Raw genomic sequence first — 15,014 nt, forward strand, 5'->3', positions numbered from 1 at the left:
TTGTATTGTTATCAGTCAAGTGGTTTGGTTGACATCGTCGGGCTTCTGGGAACACAAACAACATCAGTAGTGTTGTTGTCACAAATAAAAATGTCAATTTTAGGAAATGTGATGATCATGCATAGAGTTCATGGTGTTGTTATGAGTTTTGTTTTAACTGTACAGGAATGTACGGTGCCCAATATCTACCACGGGTACACAATTAAAGGTTGTGAGCTGCCATGTGTAGTATTGTTTGATATAGCTTTGTTGTGGAGGGGACCGTGCAACAAGAAAAAGGGGCTAACTTCCAAAGCGTCTATGCAATTTTGAAGTTTAACTCGCCATGCCCTAATCGTTTTTGTTTTTCACACAAGTTTGACATTGTCCATCAACGGATTGGTCAAGAGTTTCATTTTATAATTTATAGGAGAGTGTTTGGTAACAAGTATTTGTTAAAATGACATTGCCCTATTTTTGATGTATTTGTAAGCTGTCCCTAGCATGATCATGTCCCCTTATTTTGTTTTATTGGTTAATGAAATCTGGATTCAAAGGAAAATGTTGTCAAATCCACTTGGAATTATTTAGTCTAGTAAGGTTTACCGTAACACCATGTAATTGAAATCCCTAATTCAGTTGCGGTGATTCTAAAAAGAGCCATTAAGTTTAACCTCCAAGTTTTTAACAGTATGCTCTGATCGTCGCCTGGAAAATTAGCATACTGATCGAAACGTCGAGTTTCAAATCCGTCTAACTCTACATTCATAAGTTATCAAATTAAAATGAGCTTTTCGCAATAATTAAAAGTCCTATTCCACAACAATTACAATGGTTGCAACAGGCCACCTTAGATTGAAAAACGACCCTTGTATCATTTGAACTCTATTCATACGGATGGGTTTTTCCAGTTGTGTGAAACAGGTGCAGTTTTTTTTCCGATATATAAAACTGATTATTTGGAATTACGGTTAGTAAAGAAGTGCATTGTTTGTGAAGACCTACTTCTAAAGTTTATGTTTTGGTCAAGTGGAATTCAGCTCAGCAAAGAAATGCAGCTGTACGTAGTGAGCATTTAGTCACAAACAAGTCTACAACTTAAGGTAAGCCTACCTAGACTATAGTATATATTTTACTTAAATTTATTTCAAATGTTGTGGACTTGTGGCAAAAGCGTATCTTGGAACGTAAGCGTAGCTGTGTATCTTTGAATGTTAGCGTACGGCTTGACTCATTATTGAAAGCGTACCTTTTGATGGAATTATAGCGTAACTTGAAGGAACGAAAGCGTATCTTGGAATGTAAGCGTAGCTGCGTATATCTTGGAAAGTAACCATATCTTTTTTGGAACAACTCTTTGGAAATTGCGACTGCTTTTGAAAGCTTTGTCGAGTCGTATTCAACCCACTCGGTTAATCGTGCTGCTACGACTATGTATTATAAAAGTAGCCACTTTTGTCGCTCACGACTATTCACAACAACTTTTTACAAAACAGCACCAGACGTCATTGACACAATCCTTCAATCCTTTCAGTACGAGTTTTTATTTTATTGCGCCTTCTGCAAACATAATGTCGCCATGGATGTTGGACAATGGAAATTAAAGTTTTGCGACTAGTCGAAGTCCCAGCTATTTGAGGCGCGACTATAGCCGAGTAATAACTTCCACTTGCCCAGGTAAATCATAACCTCAAAACTGTCAAAATAACTTTTCATTCACATAATTCAAAATTAATATTTTGTTTGACAAAATTATACTTTGAGGGAATTGGTTGTATCATTATTTGTGTTTATAAAGGCAGTGGACACTATTGATTTGGTATAGTATAAAACACTGTGGGAAACGGCTCCCTCTGAAGTAACGTAGTGTTCAAGAGAGGGTAAATTTTCCAGGAATTTGATTTCGAGACCTCTGATTTAGAGTTTGAGGTCTCGAAATCAAGCATCTGAACGCACAAAACTTCATGTGACAAGGTTGTTTTTGTTATTTCATTATTATCTTGCAACTTTTTCAGATTTTCACAGGTTTGTTATTATATACATAATGTTGAGATACAGCAAGTGAGAAGACTGATCTTTGACAATTACCAATAGTGTCCAGAGTCTTTAACGTTCTATAAAAGGTTCTTATTTACCTGTCCTTTTTACGACTGATGGGCTCCGTTATTTGTTATTTGTCTCTTTATAAAACATTGTTTATTATGCTACTCTCACAATAACACCGACAAAATAACAAACAGCGGTATTCTTACGTTTTGAAAACATCAATCTGTTTTAATTACCTGGAAACTCGTAACAAAAACACGTTTGGAAAATTGCGATTATAATAAAATAATAACGGATTCAACAAGTGTGGTGTACCGACTGACAAACCCACAATAACAAACATGTATTTTGATGTATGGCTCCCAACCCCTCCCAAGCTCATGGCTAGACCCGCAAGCTGGGAGTTCATAGCGCCCGGGTTTACACCTCCAGCCCCCACGAGACACGGCATGGGCGGTACGCTCCAAGGCTTACGTTCCGATTGCTCCAAGCCATGGGGCGATACAATAAGCTTCCGTTTATTCACGGAGTCTCTGAAATATATAATGTTACGTTCGATTTTTGACAATCTTTGGTGCTTCTGTTTAGCAGAGTGTGGGTTCGAAGCCCGTGCGTGACACTTAACTATAACTACTTCTCTCCACCCAGGGGTAAATGGGTACCTGTGAGGGCAGATATGGTTCTTGTGATTGATTTAGCCGAGTAGCGCATGTTGCACAGGCTGCTTACTCCCCACCATGTAGCTGAGATGGTTTAAAGGATACACCGGCTTCGTTGGGCTATTTAGGCTACAAAACACACTAAAACATGATTCTAAAGGTCTTCCAGGAATGGAGAAGAATAGTTGCTAAAAAAAAAACATCCAATTTGGCCGTTTTAACGCATTAAAAAAACAAACAACGAAGGTCACGTGGGTTATCGGAACAACTTTGTTGGTTCGGATAACCCACGTGATCTTCGGAGATAGTTTTACTTCCAGCCGTAAACAAAAATAATTTAAAAAACAAATTACTTAACCAAAACTTTCTAATTAAAAAAACAGTTATTAATAAATATTTGACAAAAGAAACTATGTAAACAGGTTGCGGGTAAAAACTGTAATTAATTATGAAAAAAGAGACGTAAGATTCTCATTCAGAGATACGTGCAACGGAAGCGTGTTTTACAGCGCCTCGGCATGGTAGCAATCGGAACGTAAGCCTTGGGGCATATCACGTACCGCACATGTCGTGTCTCGTGTGGGGCTGGAGGTGTAATCCCGGGCGCTATGAACTCCCAGCTTGCGGGTCTCGCCGTGAGCTTGGGAGGGGTTGGGAGCAAGACATCAAAGTACATGTTTGTCATCGTGGGTTTGTCAGTCGGTACACCTCGTGTCGATTCCGTTATTTATTATGATCGCAACATTCCATTGTAATGCTATGTTGTGTTTCATGGATCCTAATTTCTTTTTTTGTTAGGAATTTTCAGGTAATTAGAAAAATATTGATGATGTCAAAACGTAGGAAATCCGCATTTTGTTACATTGACGGTGTTATTGTGTGAGTAGCTTAAACAAATATTTATGAAGAAGAAGAAAAAGGATAACAAAAAGCGGAGCCCCCTATCGTAAAAAGACAAGTGAATAAGAATTTTGTATAAAAGGTTGAAACAAAAAATAATGATGAAATAAAATTCCCTCAAAACTTAATTTTGTAAACAAATAAATATTTTGTTAATTCTGTGAATGGAGTGTTATGTTCGAGATTGTTGAGGTAATATTTGGTTACGTTCCAAGCTACGCAGCTACTCAGCTACGCTATAATATCAACGCGTACGTTCCATACGCACAGCTACGTTTCCGTTCCAAGATACCCAGCTACGCTTACCTTCCAAGATATGCTTATGTTCCAAGCTACGCTTACATTCCAAGTTTTGCTTACATTCCTTCAAGTTGCGCTATAACATCAAAAGGTACGTTTTCAAGCCCGAGTCAAGTTACGCTTACGTCCCATACGCAGCTACGTTTACGCTACAATCTACCCAGCTACGCTAACCTTCCAATAATGCTTAGGTTCCAAGCTACGCTTACATTCCTATTTTTGCTCACGTTCCTTCAATTAACGCTTTAATTACAAAAGGTATGCTTACAATCCTGAGTCAAGTTACACTTACGTACCAGACGCAGGTACGTTTACATTCTAAGCTACACAGCTACTCAGCTACGCTTACATTCCAAGTTTTGCTTACGTTCCTTCAAGTTACGCTATACAACTAAAGGTACGCTTTCAATCCTGAGTCAAGTTAAGCTTACGATCCATACGCAGCTATGTTTACGTTCCAAAATACCCAGCTACGCTTACGTTCCATACGTTATAATCAAAGTGTACGCTTTCAATCCTGAGTCAAGCTAGGCTTACATTTCAAAATTTGCATCTATATACGCTTACGTTTCAAAATACATTCCCACAAGGACGCTTTTGAATCCCTCAAGATTCCCTTCCCCGGAGATAAAAAAAAAATATTTCACTGTGAATAACAGTGTCCATTGGTTAGTTTCATCTGTTTAGCAGAAAATACTGCTTACAAAATGTCTTAACTATTTTAAAATTTAGTTGGGCACCAGCCACAAGTTTTCAAGTTTAGTTTAAGATTGGCTGCTAATTAGTTTCTGCTATGCAATACTATTTTGTGCTAAGCAAAATGTTTGTGCCACTTTGCAGGCATTATGAAACTGGGTCCTGGCACGTCGTGGCACGTAAAAGCCTCGATCGCATTTCAAACTGCATCATGGCTATGCGGTAGAAGGCCTAGTTTATTGGGGCCAGGAAAGCTTTAATGACTTGTCACTGTCCCTTCGTATTCTGGGTTAATTTCTTTGTGTTCTTCGTGACGATCTTTGAATGTACGTCGAAGCACGAAGGTCTACCTCTATCGTCGAAGGATTTGGCTGCTCCGTATAGTTATGCTGGTTGTTTATAATACACGGATAGACTGGATCCTTATGCTGTGTCATAGTAAAACGTTGCTGTAAACAAAACACCAGTCTACTTGTAACATTGTGCGACAATGTCACGAAGATTTGACAGTTGTCAAATGGTCAGTAGGCCTATGTGCCATAGCCACCGAGATTTATCGGACAAATTTTAACATCCCCAAATTGAACTCAGAAACAAAGTTTCATCAAACCATTTGTTAGGGTGGCATGGTTGGCTTGTGCGTAAAGCGCTCGCCTCTCACCAAGGTGACCCCGGTTCGATTCCCGGCCAGGGCCATAAGTGAGTTGAGTTGTGCGTTGGGTATCTGTTGTGTCACCAGCATCGGTTTCCCTCCCTCGGGAAAAATCTAGCCTTGCTCAAGGCAGTCGAAATTTTCACTCCTAAAAAAGACCGCCGCTGTATAAAACCGTATACACTGCGCGTAAAATGTGTGTAACCACATCGCACGATGCCCCGTACACTATCCGCATGCACGGCCTCCGCATGCGGGTTAGTGGTACGAGTGCGAATGACTTGTGCACAGTTAGTCGTATGGTGTGTGCGTTGAGCGATGCGACGGTGTATATGGTTGGGTCGTGCGGTGTGAATACACACAGTTAGCACAGTGTATACGGGTGGGTTTACAGCGGTGTCTTTTTGGGGTGAATAATGCGACTGCCTTGAGCAAGGCTATGAACAATCTTACAATTTCGATCTTGACTGTGCTACGTGGTCATAATGGGTTGATGTGGCTGGCAGCTGAAGGCGCCCTTGCATGCCTGCTTCCCAAACACGTTGCAGCCGCGTCCGTCGCAATTCAGCTCTAGCTGCGAGTAAGGATGTTAGCCCCCCCCCCCGCCCACCCCAAAAGGTTTTGCTTGGGCTCATTACAATTTTACCCTCACCGTTGCATTCGGTTGTTTTGATTTGATTATATACGGTTCGAACTAAATGTCAAATAGTTTTCTTGATTTGCATATTCTTTTTTAGTCATCATTTAAGTTATGTATTGTAAAATAAACTAAGAAATCAATCACTGTTGATGCTATTCTAATCGTTTCGAGATTATTGACGAATATTTTTATCATGACATAATCGGTTGCCCCGAACTAGGAACATGTTCCGATTACTAATTTTTCTAAAGACATGTTTCGGTCACTTAACAGAAGTTAACAGAAGACAATTTCTTTAATTTATCAGTGGAAATATACATGGTATTAATAAGTATTCGTTATTTTGTAATATATTTAATAATGAATACCGGTTAAGTTGTATCTGTATTTATTATTTTTTTTTTGATATTTTACAGGAATTAAATATAATTGTACAAGAAACATAAACTGCTCTAGCCTCTATATCACTTTACACATATACAATTAATGAAAGGGTCACAACATTATAACTATGAGGGTTTGTAGCAATGTACTTTGATTTGCGATTTGGTTTGCGTCTGGCAAGACACAGTCCGCTAAGTCTTAGGACCAAATGTTGTAGGTTGCAAAATGGCGGTTGTCAAGTGTCGCTGGTTGCAGGGGAAAATACGGCCACGTCATCATTTAAAAGCTAACCGATTAGCCTATTGGTTCATAGTTAATGATCCATAGCATTTTGAGCAATTTCCATTTAAGTTTACCAATATTATTTGTTTACCTGATACGTAACGAGACATTTTTCCTAATAGCCGGACTTTATGCCACTTCTCACAAAGCAAACAAACTGGGTCGTACTTGGATTGTCATTAGTCTAGCGATATGGTTCACACTGATACAAAGCAAAAAAAAATGAGGGTAAACATACGACCATTAGGGAATATAATGATCATGTAGGCCTATACAGTGTTGGCAAAGTGACAAGGGTATTGGAGGAACAGTGGAAGGGTGTTCCAATCTACCACGTGCATACATTCAAGTTTATTATTTATTTATTTGTATGAGCTGTGCTGTTTTCCTTTGTTTGTTTATGTGTTCCTCTTTTTTTTGCAACAACACAGTCATTCAAAAACAACAACTAGAGGTAACGTCCCCAGTAGTATGCCACAAAGCCAGTAATTACTAAATGTTGTGCTGGTGATTGCGTCAATATTTACAAGACTGAGTTCCATAAACACATCGGCCAGATTTCATTGAAACTAATATTTCTTCATAGAGCGTGCACCACTTGTTAAATGAAGTTGAAATTTCAACCAATACTTCAGATTTCAACAAGTTCATCATAGGCCTAAATATAGCGACTGCTTTGGAATGCGAACAACGTAGGCATATGTTCCGACACACCTATGTTCCTTCAATTACACATTAGAGGTATTAGGTTCTCGGGAAAATACACTAGGAATGTCGAGACAGTGGATGTTTAAACATCAAGATGTCGGACATGGGGGTGTGACTATGCCGGCAAGTACTTTTCCGATTAATTGGTCAATGCATTGTGTTCAGAAGTTGGGCATTTAATTGTTTCAATATGTTTAACATATTTATTTTGTAAAAGCATCGAAACTAAAATTGGTTTAATGACATTGCCCTTAAAAAAAAAATAATAATACAAATTGTCAATCTAACCTAGTAAAAGAACAATTTTAGATAATGACTCGTTCAGTTTGTTTCTTTCAAAAACACGTGACACCCATTGAGTTTATCCCCAGACAAGTGCGATTAACATGGCAATGACCATTTGGGCAGTATGACTCGTGGACTCGACTGTTAAATAGTTTTCTACATATTCTGACGGTGTACAACAAATACTGCGTGTCCACGGTGTAACAACATTTTAAAACATTTAAAATAAAATAAAAAACACTGCAACCTCTGGAAATGTTGCTAATTTTAGCAAACGTAATGAAATTACATGACAAGTTAGGTATACAATGTACACGTTTCCCGACGGTCCACTGGCTGCAGTTATCAGTTACATTTGTGTTAATTTGAAAGGGTGGGCATCGTACTGTAGGGTCTGAACAAATTCAAACGTAACTAATGACTCGGTTGCAACAAGCCACCTTAGTATACGGTATAATGACCACTTGATACGGTATAATGACCCGATGTAATATTGGACAATATTAACACGGTTGGGTTTTCCAGTTATATGAAACTTCCACAACTTTATTCTCGTTTATAAAGTTGATTATTTGGAAGTACGGTTTGGTAAAGAAGTATACTGTTTTGAACATTAACAATGTTGTTTATCTCACAGAATTCGTCGTTATTGCCGCCAGTTATCCACTTTTGTAAAGTTCAGCATAGATTCAACTGTGCAAAATTAGCATTACTAGACACACTTTAACAACAGGTAAGAGTTTACTTTCCCTTGGTCTAATGGTATGATCAATAACGCACATGACCAATAAAGTATTTTAACTGACAGATCAGACATTTTTCAAGTTGATCATGCCACAGTTTGAACCATTTTTATTTTTGCATTGAACTGCACACGCTCTTTTGACAAAACGCATTATGACTAGTTATACGCAGGCTATTTTGGGTGCGGCTGTTGTATGCGCCGTAGCACCTTGTAAACCCTTATAAGGTGCTACATAATTGGGTCTCTGAATTCATCACCTCAATAACCTATCTTTCTGAAAGTTTGTATAACTCAGCGTCTTGAGTACCTTGTTAGGTAGATACGTGCGCTAACGACTATTAAAGAGATATTATATTATTATTTCATTTGTGGCTATTGAAACATAACTCTTGAATGTTGTTGACGATTACATGGTTGTAGGAAACCAAAGGTCACAGGTTAAACTTTCCTATACACTGCAAAAACTGGGGTGTTCAAACTTACGTCTGGGTTGTTTTCACTTATACGTACCAAAGAGAGAATCAAGACTAACATCACATGGTGATAAAACAACACCAAATGTAGTTGGTTTGGGTACAAGCCACACTCACTTGGGGTCTCTTTAGAGTGTGGACGTTAAACCGTGTGGTTGCATGTTGCAGTTTAATTTGGTAACAAGTACAGCAGTTTTGGATAGTGAAATGCATTTAAGAGGTTTTTGTTTTAAGTCGAAGTACCATGGTAGGTTCGGAAAAAAAAATCGTTTTTTATATTTTGACAATGAGTATTGTTTCTGACAGACAGGTTTCTTAGATTGTGAAAACCTAATTGAAGAGTGCTCTTTATGTGTGGACAACCGCTACATTTGTTAAAACAATCTCACATGTCACTTATTGAGATGACACTGTTCAATTATTAAAGTCGCCTAGTGGTATTTGTTTTCAAAAAAAAGCTTTTGTCACTAACATATGTGTTGTAATGAGTGGAATATGAATAAACAATAGTTAACTTAGGTTCTAAAAAAATAGTTGTCCTTTTATTTACAAATTTAATAGGATGCCCCGACCCGAGAGGGCGCTGTTCGTGACATCGAGGCGCGATATTTTAAGAGAAAATGTGTAGTCTGGGCCCGTACAATGTACACTACGTCTGGGTAACTGATCGGTATGATGCCTATTTACAGAACTACGGTCCCGGAACAGACTGCACGCACTACGGCTGCTGTGCGGACGGTCCACTCGGCTTACCCTGCACGGTGAAACGCAAGATAAAACAAGCCCTCAAAGTTAAAACCCGAATTTTTCACGTTTGGCATATGCTCCTCTAGGTCTTTCAGGTCTTTCAGGTACCTTCTTTGACTTCCCACTTCGGAAAAGTTGTTGGGATGACGTCATGTTTTAGAATAACTTCTCTTCGTGTCAATGTGTGGTGTATTCCGAGAGCACGACGACTCGAAGTTCGCTGCACAGCGCTGAAAAAGACGTCGGACCGGACGGTCATTGCTTTGTGCGTCTGACTTTCGCGTCCCACAACCGCCTATACTTGGGACCTGCAGGAAACACATGCAACCTGAACCCATCATTAACTGTTTTGCTGCATCCAGCAGCAATACACCTGGTCGGCATTGCCGGAAAATGCAACAACAACAAAATAAAACAAATCGAAACGTACAAACTGACGACTTGGACGGTATATGTACTTTGCACATGTGGTTACTCTACGCATTGCAGGCAAAGTCTGCCTCGATTGACGTCACAAAAGGGGAAGGCGGAGTCAGCCCCAAAAATAACTTTATCTATTTTGTCAACATATCAATCGTGTCAAGCAATAATAATGAATAAAAACAATGTTATTGTTCAAAAGCATATACTCTTATGTTTGAGAAAAAAACAATATATATGTACAGGTGACTTTAACTGTTTGGTAAGTATATGAACAACTAGAAAACAATGAATCAAACACTGGTTTCAATCACAAACCAACGACTGGCACATTTTAAACAAACCCTCCCAAGGCTTTTCAATTATGTTTTTAACGGCAGTGGACAATATTGGTGATTGCTCAAAATAATTATTAGCATAAAACCTTACTTGGTAACGCGTAATGGTTGGTAGTATTCACCGTGTGAGAAACGGCTCCCTCTAAAGTGGAGTAGTTTTCGAGAAAGAAGTAATTGTCCACGAATTTGATTTCGAGACCTCAGATTTAGAACTTGATGTCTCAAAATTAAGCATTTGAAAGCACACAACTCCGTATGACAAGGGTTTTGTTTGTTCTTTCATTATTATCCCGCAAGTTCGACGACCGATCGAGCACAAATTTTCACAGGTTTGTTGTTTTATGCATATGTTGAGATACACCAAGTGAGAAGACTGGTCTTTGACAATGCCAATAGTGTCCAGTGTCTTTAATAATGGCATACAAAGGACAACAATCCCTGTCATGTAAAAGGGAAAAGTCCATTTTTTTTTTACCGAGTGCTGGGTAATTTTACTCGTTTAGCAGGCACTGTATGAGATACAGTTTGTTGGACCGAAAACTGTTTCTAATCACAAGTTATCGCAACTCTCAACAAAAGGCTCTTAATGCAGTAAGTCTGCTACGACCCAATGTATAAAATCACTGACTGTATGAACTATTGAAAATGACATTCGTTTTACTTTCAGTCTCACCAAGATGGCCGAAGCTGCACTTCACACTGAGACCACTTGCAAGATTAGACATGTACACATCGAATGCCCCATCTGCTTGACTCGGTTCATCGATCCGAAAATCCTGGACTGCCAGCACAGCTTCTGCTTAAAATGTCTTCAGGAACTTGTAGACAAACAGGATCCGAAGACGGATTTCATCATTTGCCCAGTGTGTAGAGAGAAAACTTCAATCCCAGATAAGGGACCATCGGCTCTTCTCAACTGCTTTCTCTTGAGCTCGCTTATTGATGACGTCATCAATCCGGATGGTCCCAGAGAAGACAGTAGGCCTAACCCTCTTGTCTCGATTTGCGAAGGATGCGACGAAGGTCTTGATGCCGTCTCACGGTGTGTTGACTGTGATGCGAATTTTTGCAAGATTTGTTTGGAATACCACGCCAAAATAAAATTGAACAGGCATCATCGAGTCGTTAATGCAGCCGGGTCGTCAAATGAGGGATCCAAAGACCAGAAACAAACTTGCTCTCCAAAATGCCGGAAACACACTGACCAGGAACTGTGTTTTTATTGCGACACGTGTGATTTACTTGTTTGTCTCAAATGTGCGGTATTTCAACACAGAGAGCAAAACCACAAACTAACTGAAATCAAAGATTCCATTCAATCTTATCGTCAAGCTGTTGAAGAGGCTTTGATGAAATTTGATGAATGTCGCAAGCAATTCCAAGAAGTGGACGACTCTATCAAACACTCACAGCATAGATTACAGATCATGGTCGACCGGGCTCTTCGAGATATTGTGGCTAAGGAGGAAGAGGAAGTCGAGAAAATCAGAAAAGCATCTCGCCTCCTTCAAGAAAGAGTCACTCAAATCAGCATAGAGAGAGGTGGGCAATTCAGCAGCATACAGATCAGCAATAGCGATAAGATGAGCCGTGCAGAGCAGATCGTAGCTTCAGTCAACGACTTGATGCAACATGCTAATGACTTTGAGCTGCTGGACCTCAAACCAAAGGTTATGCACAACTTGACATTCCACAAAGAGCTCAAGTTTCAAACAGTGCAGCATAGCAAGTCATTCATCGGGTTCAAAGGTCATGATGTCGTCACTGATGCGGATATCGGTGAAATACTAGAGGAAGAGAAGTGGGAGGTGAAGACAGAGTTTCGTGAATACGGGCAAGGTGAGGGGGAAATCATAGATCCAGTGGACGTTGCTTGTTTAAGCAACGATGACATCGTCGTTACTGATTCGGAACGGCGGATATTATCAAAATTTACATCGAGCGGTAGTTACAAATCTCAAGGTGTGCAAAGTAGAACAGAAGATGGACAACTAGAAGACCCTCGCTGTGTTGCGGTGACCTCTGATGACCTGCTTCTGGTTACAGACGGAGAGGATGTAAAGGTTTATGATAGCGAACTGCGATATATTCGACAGTTCAGACCCTCACAGAATGAAGTCGAGGGGCAGTCAAAGAGTTTACTCGCTGGTATTGCTGTTGACAAGAAAGATCGTATTGCATTGTATGACTGTGAGAGAAAGGTAATATCTCTTCATAACAAGGATGGATCCACCATTTCCACAATACATCATGATGCTATTGGCGTCATCGGCAGTCCAAGCTTTCTATCTGTTAACAGCAAGGAACGACTGATCTTTACAAACCCCTATGAGATGAAACTAGTTTGTCTGGATTTCATGGGAAACGAGGTGTTTAATATAAGCACCTCCCTTGACGGCAAAACTGTATTTTCTACTGGTGTGTGTTGTGATGATGCTGGGGATATATATGCGTGTATCGTACGCAAAAATGGTGATGGTGATGTTGATGGTGATGGTGATGGTGATGGTGATGGTGATGGTGATGGTGATGGTGATGGTGATGGTGATGGTGATGGTGATGGTGATGGTGATGGCGATGGCGATGGTGATGGTGATTGCTTTTTTGAGTTACATCATTACGATGCATCAGGTGAGCACATCGGCTGTTTAGCTCGTGGTCTGTACGGTGCTCTAGGCATGACGTTTACTCCGACCGGTGACCTCATCGTGGCTGCTCTGCACTCGGTAAAGATATTGCATCGAGTGTGAGTGTCGATGACGTCATAGTCGTAAAATGTACAATAATATTGATGACAATGTAAATTTGCAACTTTTAAAGTTGAAAGACACCGGACACTATTATTTGACGTATCTCAACATTATGCATAACATAACAAACCTGTAAAAAATGAGCTCAATTGGTTGTTGAAGTTGCAATATAACTATGAAAGAAAAAAAACCACCTTGTCACGCGAAGTTGTGTGCTTTTAGATGCTTGATTCGAGACCTTTAAACTCTAAATCTGAGGTCTCGAAGTGAAATTCGTGGAAATTTACTTCTTTCTCGAAAAGTACTCCACTTCAGAGGGAGCCGTTTCTCACAATGTTTTATACTACCAACCTCTCCCCATTACTCGGTACCAAGTAAGATTTTATGCAAATAATTTGTTTGAGTAATTACAAATAAAATAGTGTCCACTGCCTTTAAATGAAGTTTGGAGCTGTACTATTACGGATATATTTTTGATTGTCGATTAATGTAAATGAAGCTATCCTTTTTTGTTTAACCTCAACCGAATGTATACCATCATTGTGTTGTTAGCAGATAAGTTGTTGTTTTAATCCTCTATACAATTATTAAACTTTAATTAACTTGTGTCATTTAAAGCTTTTGTAAAGAAGAGTTAAGAATGCGGCTCACGAACAAGTTACCAGGAAACAAGTCTTAAAATACGCATGTTACACCGTTATTTGGCTTGGCGCGGTATAGTCTGGTATGGTAAGTTTTTTTGCTACTTTAAATGGTTAATAATAACCTTGAAAAATTACCTTGCTTTATGAGTTACTGCTTTTCAACTCACCATTACCCTTTTAGTATTTTAAGGCTGAACATTAAGGTAACCTTTTCATCTGATCATTATTCAGATAAGAACGGCTGATGTCGTTCTATAAAAGATTAATACGAGTTTGCGTACAGTTTTAATTTCAGAGGTGCCAACTAAACCATCGAGAGCTCTCGGGTGCCACCGTGAGACCTAATTAAAATACTTAACCGACACATTTTTAGCTTAAATTTGTAATACACGTTGACAATATCAAACACTTGTAAACTGCATTTCCAATGTACTAATTTGAGTAATTTGAGAGGTGTTGATTCTAACATTGTTTAATCAGATAGTTCAAGTTACTGTTCATGGTTAAGTGCTGTTGGCCGAATGTGGTATTTGTCTTGTTTCCGCCGTCAAATTTGTATTATTCTGTATGTAAAAGAAAATTTACATAATTCAAAAGCTTCTGTATTTATTCGCTAAAGTTCTGTTTACCCTTAATAAATACAAATGCATTAATACAAGTTATTTTAACTAAAAATATAAACTCTAACCCAGAGGGTGGGTGGGTCTAGGCGCTGCCGAAGCTTAAAACGTTGTCGAAATATTTTGAATGTTCTTGTGCTCAGCTAAGACATTCCAAAAGCAGCTTTATGCAATTTAGTCCAGATCAACAGATGGCGCTCGCTTTTGCAGTAGCTGGGTTAGAGTCCGTAATTGCATGCACAGCCAGATATGCCTACCAGTTTGGATCATTGTGATAAAGAAAACCTGTGGTATTTGAAACCGTTGGATTGAATTTAATTGTTTATAAATGAAAATGTATACAATAACACTAACCTGTTGAAAATTTCATGGCAAAAGATGGTTGCGGTTTTGAGTCATCGCCGATAATCCGGCCCATTGCCACAAGAAAATGTGGCTAACAAATACACAAGATCTGAGTTCAACTTCAAAAAATCGAGATTCGGGCCATAAATCTTATCAGTTAGTACGTACCAAGAATACTTCGAATTTAAATGTCTCTTAAATGTGTTGAACACTATGAAAGCTACTGTAATCTTCTAAATCATTTTTTTTTTATTAAATTGATTGTCAGAAATATTAGCAAAGTAAGTGTTCCCTTGGAGTTTTGTTTTATAAAATAAACGTCAACGTAAAACACTATTTTAGTCACCAACAAGTGACCGGTTATAACGGGTTATTGTTTTTAAAGGCAACTTTTTGTAAAG

At 39.0% G+C, this 15,014-nt stretch overlaps 1 protein-coding gene across 1 annotated transcript; it reads left to right on the forward strand.

Annotated features, from left to right (window-relative positions):
* The first annotated feature begins 916 nt into the window (after positions 1–916).
* LOC139942952 (uncharacterized) lies at positions 917–13,429 on the forward strand. Its single transcript, XM_071939777.1, has 5 exons — positions 917–1,082; positions 8,169–8,264; positions 10,922–11,232; positions 11,416–12,737; positions 12,864–13,429. Exons 3-5 carry the CDS (start codon positions 10,932–10,934, stop codon positions 13,002–13,004), a joined length of 1,764 nt encoding a protein of 587 aa, XP_071795878.1. The 5' UTR covers positions 917–1,082; positions 8,169–8,264; positions 10,922–10,931; the 3' UTR covers positions 13,005–13,429.
* Positions 13,430–15,014: the final 1,585 nt, after the last annotated feature.

Source organism: Asterias amurensis, chromosome 10 (assembly GCF_032118995.1).
Source record: "Asterias amurensis chromosome 10, ASM3211899v1".
Classification (NCBI taxonomy): domain Eukaryota; kingdom Metazoa; phylum Echinodermata; class Asteroidea; order Forcipulatida; family Asteriidae; genus Asterias; species Asterias amurensis.